The sequence below is a fragment of the Astatotilapia calliptera genome, chromosome 7, assembly GCF_964374335.1.
Source record: "Astatotilapia calliptera chromosome 7, fAstCal68.1, whole genome shotgun sequence".
NCBI lineage: Eukaryota > Metazoa > Chordata > Actinopteri > Cichliformes > Cichlidae > Astatotilapia > Astatotilapia calliptera.
Genome location: NC_137428.1, coordinates 5,577,170 through 5,602,876, shown reverse-complemented (window position 1 = coordinate 5,602,876; position 25,707 = coordinate 5,577,170). Strand labels below are relative to the sequence as shown.

Genomic DNA, 25,707 nt, shown 5'->3' with positions numbered 1-25,707 from the left:
AAAGGACACATTTCATTAGAGGACACCAGGTCAGTCTGCCTGTACACAGTAATAACAGCATGATGGTCACAATGAATGCGTTGTGACAGTGTAAAAGAAGCCTAGTTAACAAATAAGTACTAATTTGTTACAGCTCCAGTTTACCTGCCCTTTTATTTACCTTTTATGACTTGCATAGATTGTCCTCACTTCATGTAAATAACACGAAGCTTATGAAAAACAGACTGGAAATAGATTTGAAGTGATGTTTGGATATTCCCATTGCTGTTTGCTGCCCTCATGATTATCATTGACTGGAAGTCATGTGTTGTTTTGTGTTATGGTTCATTACCCTCACTCTGAGGACAAATAGATTACAGTAGAAATGAGAGCAGAAGTCAACTGGACTGATGGAGTATAACACAGTTGCAGGAAAAAAGAATCAGATGATCCGCAGAGAGCTGAAAACAGAGCCACGTTTCACTGAGAGACCTGAACGAAGCAGAACCAACTTGAATCAAAAGCACTTCAGCAGAACTAAATAGGACAAAAAAGAGCTGAGCAGTTCAACACGGAGCAGTGCGGCGCTGCGAGTCACATTAAACTATATATTCTTGGCCACCCAGCAGCAACGCATCAGCCACGGTTCACGGATCACACCCACAGTCACACACTAGAAAAGATAATCTAACCCGTGTTCAAGCCCACAGACTTAGCTTTGAGAAGATGCTTTTTATAGCTTTTCTCTCTGTATGTGTCTGTGTGTGACGCTGGTGGTGAGCCTGAGGAGACAATAGCCCACTTACAGAGACATAATCTTCCTTAAAAAAAGAAAGAAAGTTAGACTTCTTGCTGTTTTGACAAAGCAGAAACTCAACCATAGGGCCATGGAGGCTGAGGTGCTGGAGAGCAAAGCTATCTCAGAAGGCACAGTGTCACTGTAGGAGTTCAGTTTTGTCCAAGAGCACTTTCCTCTACATCAAGTATATGTGAATCTTGACTACGATGCAAATCAGTACAGTTAGTGGAAGTGTTCATGTCTTGCTCCAAAGCTAGCGCTTTACCCCATGTCCCGCCAGGACCTGAATGTGTCAGATATTTGCATTTGTAATTTTACCAGTAAATTTCCACAAACGTATGTGTGTCTGTGTCTTAGTAGATATTATCAGTGGACTTTAAACTTATGTTAATTTGTCTTTTTTGTGCTTACAATGGATCAAATGAGTAAGTAAGGTAAATATAAAGCGAGAATGGTCACTTATATTCACTCTAAATCAAAGAATGTTTGTAAAATTTGCTTACGAATAGAAAAAAAAGCACTTGAATGAATGTGTGTGATTAATTGAATGAGGCAGGTAGTAAAAGGTAGTCACTTTGAGTTTTCAATTGGATTGAGAAAGTATCAATCATTTGTGTAAGTTGGAAATGAAGGTTTTTAATTCATGCTGCGGATGGGTCGATCGATGATGGTCAGAGTGAGTCGCGCTAGCTTATAAACAAAACCATTTTTTTTAAAGTTTGTTATCTAATGAATGCATTAAGTCTGCCTTGACTGTGTCCTCCCCACACAGAGACATATTTTAGAGATATAAAATTTTAATGAGTAAGCAGCACTAGAGCCCTAAAGTAGAATGAAAGAAGAAGCAAGCAGATGTTAAGAATTCCTACTGTGAGCTAATACCCATTGCATTGCTGTTCACTAACTACAGTAGGCTGTATGTGAAGTAGGCTCTGCACTTTCTTTCTCATCATGCTGGAAGTGGAAAATAAACTTCCTCCTGTTGTGTTTTTGTGTTTGAATCATACAGTCTGCATTATGGAGGGTGGATTTCATCATGAACACTGTGCCCCCTCTTTCCCAGCAGTGGTGGTATTGGCCTTTGACAGTTGGCAGAGTGATGGGGGATGACAGGAGCCCAGGGTTGGATCATGTAGTCTAGCATGTAATGACTATATAGGGAACTACTGAGTCAGATGCTGAGACCAAAAAAATGCTGCAAACACTTATTATTATATTAGGTAACTGTTGGTTACAGCTGGTTCTGCTGCCCCCTTGTGGCAGAAAATCAAGTACTGCAGCTTTAAGTGTCAGAAACTGCAGTTCCTCTAATAGCCACTTGAGTCTGGCTCCAAAAGGGAGTCATTCCCCATAGATTTTGTTTCGATGCCTGACTTTATATATGGAATTAACACGTCTGCTGCCTAAAAAACTGTGATTTCCATATATTTAATTTCCTCAGGCGAGTCAGAGACTGTGGTGGGACACGCATGTTGGGAACAAACCTGCATGATCTAAATTTTGCTTGTGCATTTTTTCTGTTCTCAAACATTTCAGCACACACATAGTTACTGAGGCCTTTTGAGATTTGCTGTAGTGGGGAAAAAGAAAGGTCGTGCCATTTAAATGGCCGTTTCCATTGTCAGGTAAAGTTTTCAGTGCCAGTTTAGAGGCACTAAAAACTAAAATACTCCCATGACAGTTTGGACCAGGTCTGATAAGATTTCATTTTCTGTTAACCTCATGTTTGAGTAACGGCTAGTCTGAGTTTTCTCTGCTGACTTTGCTTTTTTTGATTTCTCGCCAAAGACTGAAACATTCGGCCAACCAACACAGAGTTACACCATTAGATGTTTTTATTCTTTTGCTTCTTTGTTTGATGCTGGACTTCATCCTATTTTCCTCATAATTACTTTGTTTCGACATTTTCCTCTGTGCACTTTCTCTGTTTGCTTTTACTTTATTCTTGTAAGCAACACTTGATTTATTTGCTTGCTGTACTCTGGATATGTGGTTGAACACATGAACACACATAGACGTACTAATCTAGCTACCCTTTCTGTTTATCTTCACAGTCTTTACCTCCTGACTTTCATATGCAGTGTCTCTTTCATACAAGCTTTGGCAGTGTTGTTCAGTTGCACAGAGCATGAAGGTGACGAGGGGGGAGCGGGTGCGATGGCATATAACAGTAGACAAACTCCCTGGTTTTCAATGAAGTGAACGGAACAGATCTCTTGATATGAGTTCACACAGGCAGATGTTTGATCACATGACACACTCGTGGATCAAATGCATGCTTTGTTTTGAAGCCCTCGTTGGCCGAGTCAACAATTTCAACACCTGAATCTCGTCCGGCGCCAGAAGATTCTGTTTTATTTCTTTGAAGGGTTTTTAAATCAAAGCACTTTGGATTTTTTTTTCAGTCTGAAATGGGAAGTGTTTGGTTCTCAAACCTGCAGCAAGCATATAGAGTCGCTTTGTGAGACAAATGTGCTTGGATTGCAGCGTGCTGGATTTGAGGATATTTAGATAGCAGTTTATCCCCACTTGCAGCAGGCTGCAGGGCAGTAGGTATTTCTAAATGGTGTGAATGCAAGAGGTGGCTATGCAGAGAGGTGCTGACCAGTCGTGCATTGTTGTTCGGAAGCTGTTCTGTCAACATGGAAACCTGGTGAAACTGGAGCAGTGGCTACAAAGCAAGTTTACCCACTTTTCCTTATCTTTCCCTGACATCAGAAATCAGGCTAGGCGGTCACAAGAAGGTGGTTATCAACTCTTCAGTATAACCCAGGATTTCCAAATCTAACTGTGAGCACATTCACAAAAGAGGCAGTATTGGCATCACATGACCAGCTGAGAGCACAGACAGGTCTACTTACAGCAGTATAGACACAGTGTTCATCTTTCCATAAAGTTTTGTAAACTGAATAAAAGTGACATGCTTTCTTATGCCAAAAGAAAATGACCACTGACCGGATGTGTAAGAACCATAAACCTTCTCTCTGTCTGCACACAAAGGTCCAAAGCAGCTTCCAGGAATGTCAGCTCTGCTTTCTGTTTAGGCTTTGATTTTGTACATGTTCATCTCTTATCTTGAGCATAACTTAAGTGGAGCCTGTTAGTTCTGCACTATAAGTTAACATAACGAGATACCTCAGTAGGATGTGAGTCGCTGAAAACCCAGCGTTAACCCTCACTAAGTCCCAAATCCTGCATCATAGCACAGGCCCCTACTTGCTTAGAGGACAGGTTGTAATGGTCTGAGTAATGAGATGTGTTGGGCTCATCTTACTCATGAAACTGGTACTTGAATTAAGCTGTAAAAGTAGTTTTAAAAAAAATGTGTATTTTTAGCTGTAGACGTGAAGTTTCGGATATGTCCCGTCAGCACATGAGGTTAGAGACCGGATTAAATTTGGCCGAGTATCCGCTTTCCTTTTGACTCAGGTGAGAGAGCTGTCAACACTGAGGAGGGTGTAGCTGTAAGAAACAGGTCACATTTATCTCCACGTTTGACAAACATGTTTTTCTGGAGTGCATCTGCGATCGTGGGAAAAGGCGTGTCTGTTTTCTCACATCCATGAATGAGCAAGCCTGTCATGTTCACACACACTACCTAATTGCTCTTTGATTGTTTGACTGTAACAGGCGACTGATGGGATATCAAACACCTTAAATAAGCTCTCCAGTATGTACTTTCTCTTTTTTAATAGCTTCTTTCTGCAAAGTAAGTTTGAAAATTGTCATCTTAGTTAAGGTGCTTTAAGAAGGCAGTGAAAAGATGATAAAAGTGAAAATATATTAATTTTCAGTTAGTGTGAAGCAGTTTCAGTGTGACACATCTCTTTAGCAAGAGCAATCTATCCACTCACACGCAAACTCAGAGGCTCTCACACACACACACACACACACACACACACACACACACACACACACCCTGACCACTCAACCCTCTCACATAGAAACTTCTCTCCACAGTGGATCTTGTTCTTTACACTTTGTATAGTCAGCTCTGTGGAGATCAGTAATCTCTGTGTATCAGCACCTTTATATGCAGTCTCACTGTAAAACTGTGATTACCTTAGTTTCACACACTGTGGCCCTTTCAAGCTCACACACACACACACACACACACACATACAGTGGACACAAAGGCGATGTTGTTCTGTCGAGGTCAACAATGCAGCTGGACAGAGACAGTGTGTCACAGTATCTGAATGGTGCTGTCACCCTCGGCCTGCGCATGCTAATATGGAGTCATTTATAATGAACATAACACTGGGCATTATTTAAACACATGCTTCTTCATCTGTGCACACAAATGCACACTGTAGCTCTGTCCAGTTACCAAAAAGTAATGTTGGGGTAGTCATTTGTAAAAAAGCACGCAGGTTTAAACCATTTAAAAGTCAGTTTGTTCCCACAGAATGGCAAAATTATGGAAGCCCTTTTCTGCCGCTAAAAAAAAGTATCCATAACTTGAAATTTTGAGTTATTTTCTCAAATTTTGACTTATTATCTCAAAATTTTGAGAAAAGTAACTCGAAATTTCAAGTTAGCATTGCCAGTCAGTATCAATCTGCGGGAATTACGTCATTTCCGTGTTACCCGGAAGCCCTCAGCTACAAATGCTACAGCTAAGCTACCAGTATTACAGCCAGTCACGAATACACAAATTGCTGACTATTTTCAGCGTGGCTTCACAAATTATGAAATCCTTGTGTTATTAGCTGAATCGCATGGCGTTATTATCAGCAAACGTACTCTCGATTTTTGAATGCGCATTCCTCTGCGCCGTATCCTTCTGGATAACAAGAAAATGACGTCATTCATGTAGATTACCGATTGGCAGAGCTAACCCGAAATTTCGAGTTACTTTTCTCAAAATTTTGAGTAAATAAGTCAAAATTTCAAGGACGATAACTTGAAATTTCAAGTTATGGATACTTTTTTTGTGGCAGAAACGGGCTTCCATATAAAATACTACAAGCACAGTTATATTTACTAATATGACTGTAATAAGTAATAAACACAAGGACCTTTGGATGTTCAGTCATCCTATTATGTTCTCTTAATTACAGTAGGTAAAGTCATTCATTAGTCTTTGTCTCTGCACCTACTCTACCCTGCTGTGTTATTATTATTGTTATATTTTAAATGCTTTCAAAGGCTCCATTAACCCCCGGAGTAGTAGCCGCCTGCAGCGTACTGCAAAGCTCCAGAGGCAGACAGCGGCCAGCTTTGCTGTTTCTTTCTTTCTTTCTTTTTTAACAATCGAAGACTGATTTTGTTCGTGTATTTCATATTTTATTTGACAGTCCTGACAGACAAACTCACACACACAGACACACACACACACACACACACCCATCACATTACATCATGGGGAATCTTTGGGGAATTCTGATGCTGTCTTACAGAGTAATGACAGCATGTTACTGTAATTCCATTCAGTGTGTTTCATGTTGATTTTCATTGTCACTTGTCATGATGATGTGCCAGTTGGTGCTAATGCAGATGAGCATTAGTGTGCTGTGCAGGGGGGTTTATTCTCCCACGCGTCAGTAGATTACATCACCGTCCTTCCTCTTCGATTTGAACATGATGATGTCTGTTTGTTTGTAAGCTGGCATGACAGCGTGACAGCAGTGTGAGAGCCTTGAAGGAGAGATGACAGAAAAAGGATGAGTGCCAGGCAAAGAAGGGAGGACTGGGAGGGCTGAAAAGCAGGAAACAAGGATGTCAGGAGTCGGAGGGCAGCCGGAGGCGGTGATGATGGATGGAAAGCCATGGCTGTTCTTGTACGGTTGTTCCTAGTTACATGTATGCTGCCTCTGTGCACGTGAGGATTTTTTAAAGAGAGTTTGTGGGTTATATCTGTGTCTGTAAAATAAAACAAAACACAAAACAATGACGTACGCTGTGTCAATGCAAAGACCTCAAAACTCAGCAAAAAGCCTGAGAGAGATTTTTAATCAAATTAAAAGAACATTTAAACATTTATCGGCATTTTTTGGACCCTGGTGGTGACTGATGGTTAATGCAGCTTATTATTTTTATTAGTGCTTTATTTATCCAGGTAAAAAAATCTCATTGAGATTAAAAATCTTACTTCCAAGAGAGACCTGGCATCATGGCAACAAAAGTCACATACCACATAGGTATATAACTTTAGTCCAAAGTAACTCTTTGTTGTCCTGTGAGTCACTGTTAGGGACAAAAATTGTTAACCTCAAAAAACCCATTGATGCAATTAAGCTTTTACTAGCGGTGCACCAATATATCGGCCTATTGTTGTTGTTGTTATTGGCCCTGTTGACCGATACTGGCAGAATTTATGGTTATTATTAGTAATATTAGAATCAGAATCCACCATCAATAATCTTCTTCTGCTTATCCGGGGCGGGGTTGTGGGGGCAGCAGCCTAAGCAGAGAAGCCCAGTTTATCCGGGGAAACACCAAGGCGTTCCCAAGCCATCCGAGAGATTATCAGAATACTTAATCCGTAAGGAAATTATGTGGTTACAGTTGCTCCAAGACAATAAGAACAGTTACAGACTGAACTAAATTAAGGAATTCAATATATTACAACATTATAAAATATAAGGAATAGCTCTAATATATACAACAGCTCAATTTTAAATATCCAGAATATTATATAGATTAAATATATATGATAGATCTTTTACTCTAAACTGTAAAACTTTGTTATTTTCATATTAGTTGCCAAATACTAAAATCCATCCATTTTCAACTGGTGAAATGTAAGAAAAATCATGGGAACAGCTATAACTACTTTCAAACAGACCAGTTTTTAAAAAAAATAAAGATTTGTTTTCTTAGCACAAAAAGAATCAGATTTAGTCTTCTTTTGTATCTCCATATGAATATGCATAACCTTTGGGTAAGTAAAACCCTCCCTGTCTCTAGGAGTGGTGCAGCACTGGTCTCTATGTTTTGGTTTGGGGAACCACTCGCTACTCCAGAAATCCACAAATATATATTTTTTTCTGTCAAAGTCTTGAGTACGTTGTACAGCAAGTTGCTACTTAACTTATTTTTTTTATTTCTTCTGTAGAACATCAGAACACCTGAGATCTGATGCTACCTGCCATCACCATGGAAACAGAGGCCAGTCACATGCTCGAGGCGGCACTGGAGCAGATGGACGACATCATTGCAGGTAAAGGCTAGAAAGCAACAGGTGTAAACTTTGAGTTAGTGTTTAGAGGTGAGTGGAAGTCTCAGCATGTCATGAACCAGTATCTGCACACAGGTTGGCTTCTCCAGCACCGTGTGCTACAAATAAGCATCATCTGGTCTGTATTAATGCTGTAACACTGCTCCGTACTGCTGTTGTAATTTGGGCAATTAGTGATTGTTACTGAGAACTAAAGTGGAAACTTTGTGCATCAGCCACAGCAACATAATAAAAAAAATGTGTTTGCCGGCACCAGAAGCGTCCAGAACGTAAGTGGTATATTTGTTGCTACTCATAGACTGTATTAGGGCTGAACGATATATCGCATTTGCGATAATATCGCGACATGATCAAGTGCAATTTTCTAACCGCAAAGGCTGCGATTATACTGCGATTATATTATACAATTCATGGGCTGCATCCTCCTGAGGCCGCATTTGTAGACCGATTACGTCACAGCGACGCGCCGAAGGCTGTCCAAATTACTACCATATCCCAGAATTCATAGCGCGGCCCAGCCAAACTCCAGTTTCCAGCAATGGCGGCCGCTACTAAGTTTTAAAATTACTCATACTAATCTTTCTGGGTCACAAAATAAACTTTTAACATATTTTCAGGCGAGAAAGTAGTTGTGTAAACATCAAATATCTGCTCGGTTTATCAAGATATCCCATATTTGCAAAAGTGCTTCGACGTTTTCAGAGGCGTCTGCTACCCACCAGCTCGACAGCTAGCCGGGAGCTCGAAGGTTACTGATGCGGCCGAGAACGGCACAACTCCCGGCACATCATTTTCAGATCACCGCGGAGTTTCGCTGCTCGGGTTAAACGTAATATATAAGTCACTTAGACAACCTAAAAATGTTATTGTTGGGCTTTTTTCAGTGTTTTGTTTGTTCGTGAGTAAATCGGTTTGGCTGAGATTAAAGTTATTAGATTAGATAAAATAAAACTTTATTAATCCCCCGGGTGGGTTCCTCCTTGGTTTTCACACAGCTGACTAAACGTCAAACAGAAAACTTATTAAACAGAAGTATGAGACAGTCGAGAATTTACACCAGTGTCTGGTTATATTTTAGATAGCAAGAAGCAGACGGCCGAGTTTATTAAACTCCACCGAGACAGCGGTGACGCTAATCAGAACTAGACCGTCCAATTTCACGCCTTTAAACTTTAAAGGCGTGTTTGTGTGTGTGTTTATACAATTGCTATTATGTTTGCACTTTATGTGTAATGTTACTGACTGCAGAGATCAGTAAGATGTGTGTATTTTTTATTTATTAGTTTTATTTATTTAATATTATTTTTTAATTGAATGACTGTCTAGTAGTTCACAGATGTCGAAAAACTGAGTGTGGTAAAGCCACTGATTTTTTTAATGTATATTTCTGCAATCTGCACATTGTACTGACTTTCATTTTAATGTTTACACCAGGGTTCCTTGTCAGCACTTTATGCTCAGATGTTTGTAAGCTAAAAATAAACTATTGTGTATGTTCAAATATACTGTTGTGATTGAAGAAGTTAAATAAAAATGTCAGTCATCAATTCATGCATCACCTCATGTCATCATAACAGAGGTCTGTCTTCCAGGAAAGAACAGTTTAAAATTAATGTAATATAGTATTGGCCATACTATATGATGTATTGCTTGTCTTTGTTTAATAATACAGAAGACAAAGACCTTAAAAAAATAATCGCATATCGCATCGCAATCGCAATATTGGGGCAAAAAATCGCAATTAGATTATTTTCCATAATCGTTCAGCCCTAGACTGTATGTTAAAGATGGACTGAACCACTATGATGTCACGCACTCTGGTTCATTTTTACCATTCCGACGTAAAAGGCTGATGAGGTATTGCTGGGTGGGTGAGGTGGGCACCCAAGTTTGTGAAAGTGATAACTTGGGAATGAAGCAACGCAGGAGTTTTAAAATGATACCGTAGGCGTATCTGCTAAACATCTTGGATGAGTCTCAGTGACCTCGACCACAAGGTCAGAGGTCAAATTTTCTGAAAATCTCTGAAAATCTTAGAAATGCTATAACTTAAGAACAATGCGATAAAGACTTTTTAAATTGATACGATAGGCGTGTCTACTAGGAGGCTGACAGGTAGCACTGTCCGTGGCCTGTATTTTAAAGCCTTGGCCTGAGCTTCTTGTTCATTGCTATCTGAAACCAAGAGTCAGCATGCTCATGCATTAGTGGCTTGTCAGGCAGAAAATAGGCCTGCTCTGAAGCATGCAATGCTTTATCCTCGTTCTGAACATTGATGGGGAACATAATTTACAAAGTGAAAAGTATTTTTGGAGTAGTTACTGAAGTCACATATCAAGGAAACCTGAGGGTGGTTTCCCCTTATCCGTCTATACAGCTGGAAGTCTGTGTTTTTGCAGCCAGAGTCGCTGCCCTTGTCTAATCCATCTGATTCATATACCTTCAGGCTTGTCGATTCATTTGTCAGTACTGGGTTTTCCCTGCACCCAAAATTGATCAGAACCCAGTAAGGAAGCAGACATGAGAGCTGAGTCGTTTGTGGCAACTGTATCAATAAAATCTTGTCAATATCCATCCCCAGTCATAGGTGTATGTGTGACAATGCATTTGTATTTATTTTTTTACAGTAGAGCTGCAGGAAATGATTATGTACAATATTGATAAAGCTTCAACTTATGACAAGCAAACACATTGTCAAGCACATTATTTGACCTATAAGGTCAAAGGTCAAAAGGGCTACATGAGTGCAGATTGTTTACCATTCTTCATCCGTAAAATATAACTTACTAGAGCTAAAAATGATATAGTTCAGTGTTTGGGTTTGCTTTGAGTTCAGCTCATACCTTTTTTTTGTGATCCATAAGTTAAAATTTTGGCCTATTATCTTAAACTTTTGACTTGCTAACCCCAAATTTCAAGCTAATTTCTCAATTTTGAGTTATTTTCTCAAAAGGTTGAGTTAATAAGATAACATTTTGAGATATTAACCCCATGTAACAGTGTAAAATTTCTGAACACAGCAGGTTAATAAATGGCAGGCTTGCAATGGTGAGACTGCCTCGTTTTCTGTGTTTGTACAGTATAACAAAGTTTGTTGCAGGCAGCTCAGCCTTGGACAGAAAAGATTAGACTGACAGTGGGGTAAATGTTTAATGTGATCGAGCAGCATGATGTGGGAAAACACATCAGTTCAGTCACAAGGATAGGGAGAGAAGGACCGACGCGGAGGATTTCCTGTGAATCCGTCAGAATCAGAAATGTTTTGGTCACTAATGAAAGTAAAATTTTGGTAAATGGTAAACTATTAGTAGTTACTTTACTATCACTTGTGGTGACTGATGAAACTGTTTTGATAGTGAGTTAATCATTTTTTGTAATTTTCTCATTTGCTGGATATCTGTGGAAACTTCAATCAATCAAGTAATTTTTAAAAATAACACTGTCAGTTATTCCCAGTTTTGTTAGTCGAGGCAGTTCATCAATTGAGAAAATAATCAGCAGATGAAATAAAATTGCAGTTGTATTCTCACAGTTGCCCTGCGACTTATTTTCACACAGACAAGTGGAGAAAAGAGGCTTTACTGCTATCATTGTTGTAATTGTTGTTACTATTTGCCATCAATGTGCTGATCTCACCCAGGCCTTTGAGCTTGCTGTTCCGGCTCTCACTGACCACAAATAGAAAGACATTAAAAATGCCATTAGCGATAGCATCAGCCAGTCGCTAACGAGGAAATTAGAGCCACTTATCAGGAATTTAGATATGTCGGTCATATTGCATTCCATGATCAAGACAGCTTTTTCTGTGCTTTTGGGGTCGAAAAGCTTCTTGCGGTAATACTTGTGAAAGCACTCTGCTGGTTAACGATTTTGGTGTTGGTGTTGTTTTTGATCTGTTTGCAGGCAGAGGAGCAGCTGCAAACCTTTATCACAGCTACCTTTTAATAAGTTGTCTATATGCTGCCAGTCCTGGGATGTAGATGTTATCAGACGCAGACGAGTCACAGAGTAAAGGCTGTTAATGGTGCAGAAATAAATTATTAGGACTACCTCTGAAATTAAAATGCTTTACAGTTGTAATCAGTTACATACACATTTACTAATACAAGGCCTTGACAGTGTACTAAGTAGCGGGCAACTTGAACTTGCCATTGCATCACAATTTGCATGCTTTGCTTACCTGACATTCAATTCAATTCAATTCAGTTTTATTTATATAGCGCCAAATCACAACAAAAGTCGCCTCAAGGCGCTTCATATATACAGAGAAAAACCCAACAATCATATGACCCCCTATGAGCAAGCACTTTGGCGACAGTGGGAAGGAAAAACTCCCTTTTAACAGGAAGAAACCTCCAACAGAACTCAATTTCGCGGCCCGCATAATGACGTGACGAAATATTTTTAAAAATTATTATTCAAAATAATTATTCAATATGAAGGCAATAGGTAGAGTGTAAGCATGTAAACATAATAATAACCACTGCAGCCTGAAGTGAAGAGTGCCTGACGAGCCCAGCTGTAAGTAAGCTATTAAGACTCGACTGTACGCTGTGTTCGTGTTTTCCTCCGAAACAACAAGTTCTGTTGGAGCAGCCTTTCAATGCCTCTCTCTGTCCCTCGCTAGCAAAGTCGACCCAGGCGACAAAGTAAAGCTAGTTTTGGGCGACGAGCCCGACACGAACCCGACGTATTAGCCAGAGGTCCCTTTACTACGGTTCGGAGCCGCGGACCTGTTTTATATACGAGATCGCTGCAAAAAGTGCAGCCTTACCTAATGTCCACCTACTGTTACTCATTTTATATTAAGATTTAAACATCTAGTTGGTATTGGTATGGTGACTATCCTTCAGTAATAGTAATAAATCACACAGCAAAAGCATGATAATATATTAAGTAATCCAAAGTATTCAGAATGCGTTACTCTCATTGAGTAACGTAACGGAATACGTTACAAAATACATTTTGGGGCATGTATTCTGTAATCTGTAGTGGGATACATTTTGTAAGTAACCTTCTCAACACTGATTATAACAGCCATATCTCCAGGGTATAGTTATAAATGACAAAACAGAACAAATTATAGCCCAGAAGCACAACTTTAACAAAATAAAAGCAACAGGAGACACATTAAAAACACTGTCTCCAAAATAAAACAGGAATCGGCTACAAGTGAGACATGAGACCGTGGACAGGGCAACACAGGAAGCACAGGGAACAGACACAATGAAGGATATCAGATTAACTCAACACAGGAAGCTAAACCTTTCAAACTCTCTATAAAATCCAAAGACCATGACAAATAATAAAAAAAAACAACAACTTTTGTTTGATAAAGCTTTTGTTTTTCTCGTTTTTTTCCTTATAGTGCAGATAAAATAATTCACTTTAAGAATTCTCAGCATTTCAGCTGAAATGTCAGCGTTGATCTTTCAGAAACATCGCACATTAGAAGCAGTTCTGACATAGATACCAGCTCAGTGGTGCTTGAGCATCCTAGATTTTCTCTCTGCTTATTTTATTTCAAATAAAGTAAGCCCACAGATGTGTAGCTTAAACTCAGCCTCTTCATGATAAATGGACGCAGCTTGTTTCTGTTGCGTGCTCTTTTGTTAATTTTGGGCTCTGTTTGCTGTTGTTTTAGAGCCACGATTGCTTAAGTGCATCCAGATGTTTGTTAGCTTGGGCCATACAGTGCAGGGAAATGATCCAGGTGACACATGGACGGTTTGGAGGCCATGTATTAGAAAGATGTATGGCTCTGATTAAAGTTTGACTTCCTTAGTAATATTAATGTCCTCTAATCCTCTCCTCCTCCATCACTCACACACCAGGTTCAAAAGCAGCAGCGATGGAGTTCTCTAACAGCATGTATGACCTGGGTTCCCCCGTCAGTGCTGGACCGCTGCAGGTCCTTCAGTTAGCTGAGGACCTCAAACTTTCCTTGGAGCTTCGACCCAGCCAGGAGGAGCGAAACAGCCTCCGAGCACAGCTGCCTGCAGAGACCGCACAGGCTCTTGTAGACTGGCTGCAGAGTGGAGCTGTGAGTACACCGTGTGATTCATTTTGATGTTATCCGTCATTTCAGTGTTGATCGTCTTCTACAAGCAGTGTTTATGCACAAAATTGTGACATCAAATGGAAATGTGACTTTTCCTTTGTCTGTATTTGAGTTTGTATCAGAGGATTTCAGTGTGATGGATCGGCTTTGACTCTTTATGCCATTGTTTGCCCCGTGTTTAGTCTCTGCAGCTGAAAATGAGCATCATTCCAGACTGGAGAGTCTGCACAGCTCATTTTGTTATTCTCGCCTTCTAAGCATGAGAATTCCTGTGTTCTTGTTCCTGTAAAGCATTTTTATATATTTGTTTCTTCTACTTGAATTTTCAGGCCCTTTATGTTTGTTAGTGCATGAACGAGGCTGAAAGGCATTTTACATGCACCAAGTCTCGATGCAGCCTTTCCACTTATTAGTGCGGTTATTTAACAGTCTTGGATGTGTATACAGATTCTTCCATGAAAAATCAACAACTGACTGTTTTTTTTAATAGACTGATAAAAATGTTCATGCCTTTATTAAATACTTGTTAAATATTTAATGTGCAAAGAAACCATATTCTGTGGGGGTTTCAGCGTTGACTCACATGTTTGTGGTGATTTCTTCTGATGTTTGCAGGGGAAACCTGAGCCTAACAAAGGCATGAACTTATTAGTACGTCTTTGTGTACATGTTCAATATCTCAGGTTTTCTGACATACTCGAATTACATCTCACACTTAGAAACTCAAGTCATTTTAGCAAGATGACAAGCAAGCAAACACTCCCTTGCTTTCGTGCTGAGGTAACAATTATTGTGTAGCACATACTCGATATTTAATTTACTTGCAATGATTTAAAGTGCTGGACATTTTCTCCCAAATTATTATCAGCTAGTTGAAAAGTCAGCTCGACAACTGGATTACAGTTCAGTCTGAAGTATGACCGGGTCAAATACCTGTGAGCTTAATGCATTTGATATTATTTTCTGTATGAAATTAAATTAGGCTGTGGCTATGTGATGGCAAAATGACTTCTGACTTGTTGTCGCTTAAAATCCCACAGCCAGGGCTGACAGAGCCACAGTCTTAAAGCTGACGTTAGTTCATAAATTGGACACGGTATTTGTTAAATTAATTTTTATTTGTGTACAGAAACTCCAGTTAAGCGCTGAACAGTGGTCTTAATGTTTCTGATATAACATTTTCATTATGTTATATTCTATTTTTCTTAAGCATATAGTGATGTGAGTTTTTTAACCTTTCCTGACAATCCTGGTGACTTATTTCCTCTTCAGGAGAATCAGGGGGAAAAAAATCAGACTAATAACTCATCAAAAACGCAGGAAAGAGTCAAAATTAAACGCAGGTCAATGGACAAGGTTCACAGATGTCTGTACAAATACTGCATGCAATGCTGCTTACATGGAATTTTGCATAATTCATTGCATTCACACATTGTCAGACTCGCAGTGCTAGCTCCAGCAGCCTTCTTTTCTTGCAGGTTAACTTTTTCACTCGTGCAGAATGCGGTTGCACACTTGATACAGACTACATACAGCAGGGAGGAATCACTCATGTTTGTACAGATGACTCTCCACCTGGAGTGCTACCATCTACCGGCTTTGGTTAGTGGCAGGTGGTTGTTTAACATCATAGATCCAACAGCTAACTGGTGCTGTTCATTAATAAATTAGGAGCTGTTGGTTACATTCACCCACGTTCTGAAAGGGGGACCCTGAATGTGTGTACTACAGCTGTTGTGATATTTCAGGCTGGATGTAGCGATGAACAGACAGACTGCCATCCGTAGAGCTGGAGCGCTATCAAAGCTGAAAACACACTATTACACGCTTTGTGAGATCTGTTTCGTCTCTCTCAGTAAACCGGGAGTTCATTGAGCTGTTCATTTTAAATTTGCAGTGAGACTCTCGCCATCCTAAGAGATTACACAGATGGGTTAGAAATTTGCACTGTATGCTGAGTGTACATGTCTCTGTGGAGACAAGTTATGTTTACTTGCACTCAGAGCAGGGTAGACTGGCTGGAGATGCAAAAGTAATAGCAGCCGATTTTTTGTTTGTTTTTTTTAGAGGAGGATAGCATCTGAAAAATGAAATCAGACATGCAAAATGTTAACAAAAAGAACCAGATGTTTTGTTTTTGTTGAAGCCTCTCTTACAGGGTGAATATTTATTTTTGTAGCAAGTAGATCGGAATGCATAAGTAAAGAAAAGCTGGATTCATCTGTTCGGTCAGCAGTGATTAGTGCAGGAGCGCTGGTTCAGGATCACAAACAGACTGCTTTCATTAGTGCTTTTTGAAAGTCATTCAGATTCAATCCAAATCCAACGCATGTTTCTTTAATCTGCATATTGTGCGGAGGGTGCTGTAGCATATGCTAGTAAAGACGAGGCTGCCTGCGTCTCAGAACTAACGGAAACAAGATGTTCAGCTTTGAAGTTGAGTATGATCATATTCAGTGATTTGACAGTGAGGGAACTCACATGCAAGTATTGCATTATCTAGTGTTTTCACAGCATGGGGACAGTTGCCTTGGGGTCAGAGGGGTCAGCCAAAAGGTCAGGAGAGGAGGAAGAGGAGAGGAATTTGGCTGCTGTGCTACAGAATAGTTATTCTCTGCTGCACAAGCTCAGCATGTCTCTGTGAGGATGAGCTCAGGGCTCATTTGGTCTCTGTCCCAGTCCGACACCACGTTTCATCTATTCCTGCTTTCTTTCTTGCTCGCTTCTTTTCCTTTTTTGGTTTCCTGCTTGTTGTCGTGCTTTTCCTACAAAGTCATACTTGAGCTAATTTGGCATTGACAGCTAGACATATACAGTGTGCCAAAGACAGGACGATACAGCTAAAGTTACCCTCCCGATGTCTGACTATAGCTTTGATACATCATCTGAAGTTTGGTTATATATCAGTGAAACATGTTATCAGGGTGTGTTTTGCTCCACATATATTAATGTTCCTTTTCTTTTTTACTGTTTACACTAAAATACGCTTCACATCATGGGTTACCTCTCAGCATGTTTCATCTTTATTAACCCTTTCATGGATTTCATCAAAAGGAGGAAATAAGCGGAGAGATTTAGGACAAGTTCCATTAGGTTCTCCTCAGAGACATCATTACATCTCCATTATTATCAACTTCCTGTGCAGCTTTCCCTCCCTCACACCCTGTCTCTGTCCTGTGTGGCCTCTCAGCCTGTCCAATATCTCTGTTTATTGTTTACTCTTTGCTATTTTACCCCCTCTCCCTCTTACTTTTCCTTCATCCATTCTTTTTCCCTGTAAAGCTACTGTTCTTGCTCACTGATACTTTGCATTTATGGACACATTCCATTTAGTTTTTAATGCAAGCTTGTTTGTAAATGAGGTAGTTTCTATTTAGGCACTCAAATGTCTGTCGAGAGGATTGGATTGCTCAGGGCTGCTGCTGTAAGGTAGGTCTAACTGCTCCAATACATTATAGCAAATGTGGTACGGTTTGATGTTTGAAACCTTGCAGCTCAGGCGGATCTTTTGGTATTTTGTGAAAAATGTAGTTTTTTGACTTTCCTGCTTTTGTCATTTGTGAGGTTTTTTTCTTCTTCTCTTGCCGAGTTTTGTCCTGCAGCAGTGCAAAGTTTTACCCACAGTTATTGAGATGGAAAGTAGATCTTGGAAAGCAGCGTTTTGAACTCCTACTTTGTTTCAACAGCAGATGTCTCACATGTTGCACTCAATCACTGGCCAAGCCTCCCTCCACCCCTCCCTTCCTCCCTTTTGCCTTCTTTGTTTCTTCCTCTCTTTGATTCACTGCTGCTTTCCTCCACAGTGCTGTCCCACTTTTCAGTCCAAGTTCAGTGTGATGTGCACAGTGTTGTACGTGACACTTTTGTCTTTATTAATATGTTATTTTAATTCATGCGGCTCAGCAGCACGAGGTGGGTGTTTTACAATAAGGTGCTGTTTTTGGTCACCATTTAAAATCTAACACTGTCTGGAGGCTGTTAATCATCTTCAGTGCCAAAGGCTTTTTCCCAATGCATTAATGCGGTATCACTCCAGTTCCCTGCTTCTTCTTTTTAAGCATTTTATTTAAAATGAATACTCAAAGAGGTCAAGGTAGAAGAATTACTTGTTCTTTCTGTTCCTCTCCCTTTGTGAGTTTAAAATTTTAAGCAAAAGCCAAAACTGTATTTGATCTAGACTACACCGTTCTCCCTTCCAAGTGTTTTCATCCCTTTGAGTCTCCGGACCACTGCTTTTAAAAAAAAAAAGGTCTGTGGAAATGTATTTCTCCTCATCCACATCATCCACTGGAGTCCCTTTGGTGGTTACTACACCCAGTTTCACAAGTTAAACTGCAGATGCTCATGAAGAAGTACACACAAGGTGACTTTAAGTTAAAAGCACTGTGTCAGCGCTGAAAGCTGTAGAGGAGACAGGAAAATGACTTTGAGGAAAGAAGCAAAAATAAACACAAACATGCTTTTCTTCAACTTGGAAAGTTCATGCATTAATACAGTGTTCAGTTCTTGCGATATCCTAATCTAGCACTTTTTCGAGTTGTGTATTTGTAGAAGGTTATTACTAACTAAACAAAACAAAAACCATTAAAAAAGTTTCTCGTAAGTTATTTGAGTCAGTAGATCAGGGATTAAGGAGTTAAGTGTGGCATTTCTTTACAGGAACAGTGTCTCACTCAGTCTGGATAATCCACAGTCAACAGTTTCCAGAGGGACTGTTCCTGTAGTGGAAAGCTGCTAACATTGCCTGAAAATTTCAATAGCAGATGAACAAAAGCCTGGCAGATAATCAAGGCAGCTAGAATGTAAGGCTGGCTGCTTCCTCTCAAGCTCATCCTGTCCACCTTCTCCCCCCTTCCGTCGGCTCTTTGTTACTTCGGGAACATGGCGCAAACAATTTCTCTTCAACGATGTAATCCGATAACAACTGATCTCTTTACCCGTCGGCTTCCCGTGGCTGTCATGCCACCGGCTATTGTAGTTAATAATACAACAGCTTCTTGCCATTTTTTGTGTTTCTTTTTATCGCGGTGTAACTGATTTCAATTGAAAGCCTGCGTGCGCTAGTACCTCTTGCCACGAGTTCCCAGAATCCTTTGCGGTTTTACCCCTGAATGACGTCACATTTTCAATCTCTATAGCCTGAGCAACAGGATCAAAGTCAGTTGTGCTCTGCAATTAGTCTGCACCCCACGGCCTTCTCTCCAGAGCATACTTCATGGTGAAGCACATGTAAACACAGGAAGCATCATAAGTGTATTTCTGGCAGGAAGTTGTGATAGCCGGTGACGGCTGCTCATTACTGCTGACCCAGAGATGGTTGTCTCCTGTGTTCGTGACGCAGATGAACATTTTCAGTTTCCCCAAACCTGCTGAAGAGAAAATATACAAAAAAAACCTGAACTCTTCGATTTTTTTATACATAGAAATACAACTATACAAGTTCTTTCAGCAGAAACTGTCAAGAGTTTATTAAAAATGAGATGGAATGAAAGAAAATAGGTCAGGATTTTGTTTTTACAGAGCAGGGTCCCCGATTTAATGTTTTCACTCAGTAGTTTATTATTTTGTTATATTTCTTTTTTTTGTTTTTGTATTTTACATTGAAAAATGGATTTGTCTATAATACAGCCATGTGTTGACAGAAGATGCCAGAATACTCTGTGTAGCTTAGGACCCTATTTAACGTTACACATAGTTGTGCGATTTATTACGAGTTTTCTGCCCGTCCTGCAGGCTGACAGTTGGTAGGAGTGGGTAGAACTATTAGGAATTAAAAAGGAAAAGAGAAATATCGGGGTGCTGTTTTACCCTCAGCTGATTTTGGTCCCCCTTTTGTTCTCAAAGCACAGTAGGTTAAAACCATTCACTGCATATAAACAAGGTTAACTGGTCTATAGACATTCTCTTCATGTCTGGAAGACAGACCTAAACATGGAGACCTTTGACAATCTCTGAGAGTGACTGCAGTCGTCAGGCTGTGACTGTGTGCAGGAATGTTTGCTCCTATCAGGTGACCTGAGCTTGTGATCAAAGTGGTCATGAGTGTTCAACAGCCTCAGGGTGTAGGGAACCAATTAGTCACCACAAGTTGTGATGAATTAGGAGCTGGCTTTGTCAAACTGAATGTGTCCAGTGTTCGATGGTTTTTCGTGTGAGCCGATTTAATGCAAGTTTGCTCGGCTAATGTCATCTCAGGATGGTGCTGCGTGATGGTGATTATCTCTCTTGTTCACAGTATTCACAAAGTATTTTCCTTTATTTGATAAAATACTGAGTATTGTCACCATGCAAAATATTGCAATACTATGTTGTAGCTATACATGCCACCCTGTAAAACGATTATATTCACTTATCTCATGGGGTTTAACAGTTTTCTGCTTCATTTGAAAAACCTATTATGTGTTTCCCTTTCATCATTTTTATATTTTTCACCATTCTTCATGCCCCTCCCCTTAACTGAGGACAGAACAGAATTTAGATAAAGGTATTTGGCAGTTAGGCTCTGATGGCCGTGTTGGTGTTAGAGATTAGAGCAGGACCTCCCGGAGGCTGCTGGTGGAGATGAAGCTGGAGACTTGAATGGAGCCTGAAAGATGAGAGGCAGCGATGGGGAGGAGGCAGATTGCATGAAGGCGACTGCAAAGGAGAAAGATGCGCAGTGAGATTTAAAGTACGCGGCGTGAATGCTGATTGGTCTGAACAAGGCTGGGAGAAAGATGATTGGACTAGACCACTGATGTCACAAACAGCTTGACAGCTTGTAAAAGTGGAAGAGATTTGAAGCTCAGATTTAGCCGGCAACACCTGGGAGCAGACAGATGTGAGACTGTAGATCTACCTTATTGAACTTGCGCATAAGCTTCGTTAAAATGATGCATGAGACAGACCTTCTGCTTGAGCATGCACAGGAGCGTGAAAGAGGCAGAAAGATTGTATTAAGAGACAAAGTTGGAGGAAGAAAGTGTGGCCATATCAAAATTTGCAGTATTTTGACATATTACAGCTCTTTTCAGTAATACAAAACATGACTCCATGAAATTACAGTTTACATCCAACTTTTTTTTACATTTTAGGACTTGAATCACTTGTAATCACCTGCACAGAAGCGCTATTTGTTACTGGGGTTTGTGTGGCTGTAAATAAACTTGCCGTTCAGACCAAATGGCTGAGATTGTTGTGGTGGACTCTGTAAAATACACAGGAAATGGAAACCTGAGCTAAAGGGCTTAAACATGTGGAGGATCACACACAGAGACAGACGAACAGGAGGCAAAGAAAGTGAGCCAGCGTCTCCCGGCACTGTGACTAAATTAAAAGAGCACACGAAAAAAAAGGAGGGAGACGGACCTCCTGGCATGATTTGTGTTTGTGCTGACAGTACAGCCTGTTGCTGCTTTGCCCACTTATCTGACATCAGACGCTGCTGCTTTAGAGGCTACATATGAGAGCGGGAGAGAGGAAACATAGGCCAACACTGAGACACAAACAGATGACAGAGAAAGAAGAAAAATGGCAAACCCTCCCACCGTCCCCCCTCCTTCTTTTTCGGTTTGACCATTTGGCTGTCAGATGGACCTCGGCAGAGAGCGAGAGAGAGAAAAGAGGGGGAACGATTCAAAAGTGAAGAAAGGAAGAAAAGAGAAGGAGAAGGGGAAAGGAAGGAGGGCAAAGGAGGGGGACCGACAACTCCAACCAAACGGGAATAAAAGAGGGCGTGGAGAAGGCAGAGAGCGTCCAGGGAAAAGGACAAATAAGTTGGAAAGTGAAGAAGGGGAGTAAGTAGGGAGAGGGAGAGAAAAAGAGGGAAAACACAGTGGGACTAAAGAAGGAAAGAGAGAAGTAGGAGGAGGGGGACCAAGCAGGGGGGAGTTTTCCCTCTGAGGAGGCAGAGATCATAAAAAGCCCTCCTCCACAGCTGTGAACATCGCAGTCACACGCACACTTGCATGACAGTACTCACATGCTGCAGCAGTTTGCTCAGTCCACTGTTAGTTTGTGAAACTTGCACATAAGACACACTCAGAGGCTGATAGTCCCATAAGAACACAAGAAAATAGGCAGGGCAGCAATGGGCTGGGAGCATGGAGACTCCCATTGACTTCTACAGACACTTCTCCTGGCTGAAAAAGGTGAGTTAGGGTTTGTTTATATGCTCCTTCTCCTGCGTCTTCTTCTTCCCCCCTTTTTAAATATATTCGTGTCTGTCCGTGTTGCACATTCCTTTCATTAGGTTGATGCCTCGGAGGAAACTTTTAGTTGGAAAACAGAGAGAGGGGAGAGATGTTTGAAGGAGAAGCTGCCGTCGCAAAGCAGTTGTTCCACTTTAGATGCCTGACATTGTCCTGCTGTTATTGTTTTATTTCCTGGCGACGGACTTTGTGATGTAATTTCCCTCAGCTCAAGAGCTGGACTGCATCTCCTGTTGTTGTTGTGTTATGAAGGCACGCATCCACGAGGACTGTGTTATCAGATTGGAAATATTCACTATCAGCTGATTGTTGTTGTCAAAGCAGTGTCTAATGCTCTGGGGGTTAAGCAGAGAGAGACTTAGCGCTGCAGGATCTGTGTTGTAAAGACCTGTGAGCAAGTCTTTAACTGATGAGATACCACATTTGTCTGATTTACTTAGGCTTATTTAATTTATCTTTAAAATCGTGAAGCTATGCTGCTTTTAAGCATGCTAGTGTTTTACATTATTGCAGTTTCTTTCTTCAAGATGTGACCTTTAAACTAACATTCACAGATCATTCACAGAGTTCCAGCAACTGCTAAGGTCAATGGCAAAGATCTCAAGGTGACAGTAAATCAGCTTATGCTGTTTTTATTGATGCCTCTCTCTGGGATTTATTCTGTGAATATATATGATAAGAAATTAATTGTGCAAAGTTTTCTTCACTGAAGGTGTCGCTCTGTCTCTTTTAAGGGGCTTCTTCACATGCTTAAAAGATTTTGCTGCATTTTGCCTCATTCACATTATTCTGCATTACTTCCTATCTGTTTCTCTAATATCTAACATTTAACGCTAAAACGTTATTCTACTCGGACTTCTCTGACACAGTGACTCATCAGAATAATAGAAAGTTTAAGCCTGTCAGTGAGTCCCCCTAGACTTCCATGAGCCTTGTGTCATTTTTATGGATTATTATTTTATATTTTGCCACAGTGGACGTATATTTTGAGAAATGACTCTTCACCAGGGCAGAGAATGTGTAAAAACAGGCTCTTTGTTTGACTTCTTGAAGTAGACCTGGACTGAAGACATGTTGGCCAGTCTGCACTTCATCACACTAATTCAAAAGGCTGTGAGAGGGTCAGGACTTGGTTATAAGGTTAGATAAGAGCATCTTACCACTTGGCCACCAGATGGTGAGTTACACTTCTAGGAACGTTATTAGGTCAGTTTTATCTTTTAGCTAAATGAGTGAGATGAATAACTTTCATTTCAAAGTTTGCTGGGATAAAAAATATCCATTCATCTTTTACTGCTTATCCAGGTCCGGTAGGAGGGTTCAGCACTCTAAGCAAAAAAGCACAGACTTCCCTCATTGCATTCATAAAGTCACCAGTCAAGAGGTTTGCTAAACTTACCCCAAACTAAGGTTTATTAATGGCTCAATCTGGAGCACTGATACAATCAGTTGTCTACCTCCAGTGCACTGAACAAATGTGATGCTACTTCATGTTATAGTTACAGTTGGAAAGAGGAACTTGGATGACAAAGTTAACCATAGACTGAACCAATAACTAGTAGGCACGGCTACAACGACCCAGCTGAAACTGTCCTGAACTCTGTTTTGCTCTGTCAGTGCATCGTTGTGATTTTCCTCTTAGTGTTTCAAATCGTCCAACAGATTACTGACAGGATTTGTTTTACTGCCACGTCTGCATCTTATAATGTATCTGAGGTAGAGTGAAGTTAGGGGTGGAGTGAAATAGCATTAAATAAATGAACCCTTACAAAGGTGCACAGATGCATCTGTGTGTGAGGATGTACATCTGAGTTCTTTTACTTGCTGTTGACCTGGCCAGCATGTGTGAAATAAACATTAGCATGTTAAAACGTATTTAAATTAAATTAACATTATTTATGCAATACAATCTCTTTTCTTATTTTTTAGTAAGATAGCTAAGTTACTCATTCAGTCTGTTTTGTTAAAAATGGAATAAAGCCTTTGTTAGCATTCAGCAGATTAGCTTGATCTCAATGCTAGCCCATGTGAGTTGATACTCCCCTGAGGCTACACATCTCATTCTGGCAGTTATAACTCTCATCACGCTGCTTCAGCCTTCACAGTTGCTTTGCGACTCACTTCTGCTCTACAACTGATCCACCTCAGTGTCCTGCATATGATCATTTATTCCTGATTTGTTCTGTGGGTGGGTGTGGGCTTTCCACATATGCTCAGAGAACATCACAGGGTCCCACAACAGCAAAGCTGCCATTTATAAATTGTTCCAGATACGACTACAGTGATAAACAAGTTTATTAGACCAGTGTAAGGTTTTTTATGTTTCTGTAATGATCAATGCACCAGTGTGCAGAAGTTCAGGCCTTTTGACTTTCTTCTGTTAATTATTTTTATTCAGTTTCACTCACTTCTCTATTGATATTAATTGTGTTTTATTGTTATACAGCACTTTGTGGCTTTTATGTCTTTGAAAAGCACCATATAAATAAAGTTCACTTCCTTACTTACTAATCAAAATTCTATTTTTAAAGCTAAAATACAATTATCGTTGCTATCTATGAATTTTCAAATGTAGTGCTTTACAAAAAAAACTCCAGAGAGCACAGTTATTTACTTGCATTTGAAAATTTTGTTTTAATGTTTGAATTGATTAACTTTTGATTTCTCAGAGAAGTCCAGTGCGCCAGCTCAAATTTGGGCATCAAAATCGGAACTCAGTTAATTCAGTGTTTTTATGACAGTTGGTCTGATACAATTGTTAAATAAGCACCGTACATATTTACTTCAGATAATGAGGACCAAATTAGCAAAGAGTTTTAAAGAGCAAATTAGGTGATCATTTTGTTTAATGCGTGTGTGATGGTTACTTCCAGACAGAGAAAAGGCCATTTATTTTAGTAGTATACTAAACCAGCTATCATTCCCTTCTCCCACACTGCCAGCTTGGTCCTGTTTCCTTTTTCTTTGTCTTTTTTTAAACAAACGTAACAGTAAACAGCTGTTTTCATCTTCGAATTGCTGAGGCTAACGTGATTATAGTGGTAAGATCAAGATGAAGGTTAATCAAACTTGGATATGGAGAAACAGAAATGACAATTCATCCTAAATGCCACTGACTCACCTTCAGATTCACTTTCCACACTCAGTGGGACTGTTTACTGTCAAGTTGAGCAGACAGCAAATTGAATTGGACTTTAAATTGCATTTAGAGACACTGTGGTGTGACTAGAGAGAATACCTAAGCTAATGTGCTGCACACGCTGCTGCAGCGCTAAATCGAATGAGCACTCACGACTCAGATTAGGGCCAACGAGGGACGAAAACCAAAAACTAAAAGCATTTGGTTTTGGATAGAAGGTCAGGCTTTGACTTTGAAAGTGAGCAGTAAAATTCTACATGAATTCTGTGGACGTACATGTTACCTGCTTACAGAGCGCTGACCTTTGGAGCACTTTTATGTGAATCACTTAAAGTAGGTGGGTAGTGTGCTGCATGC

At 40.2% G+C, this 25,707-nt stretch overlaps 1 protein-coding gene across 8 annotated transcripts in view; it reads left to right on the top strand.

The window, feature by feature from the left end:
* Window positions 1–25,707, top strand: part of ppfibp2b (PPFIA binding protein 2b) — a 97,484-nt gene that overhangs the window by 20,477 nt on the left and 51,300 nt on the right. For all 8 annotated transcript variants that reach the window (XM_080304085.1, XM_026172758.2, XM_026172756.2 and 5 more), the window contains exons 2-3: window positions 7,839–7,943; window positions 13,796–14,004. In XM_080304085.1, coding sequence (XP_080160211.1) covers window positions 7,862–7,943; window positions 13,796–14,004 — 291 coding nt within the window. In that variant the 5' untranslated portion in view covers window positions 7,839–7,861. The remainder of the gene's footprint in view (window positions 1–7,838; window positions 7,944–13,795; window positions 14,005–25,707) is intronic.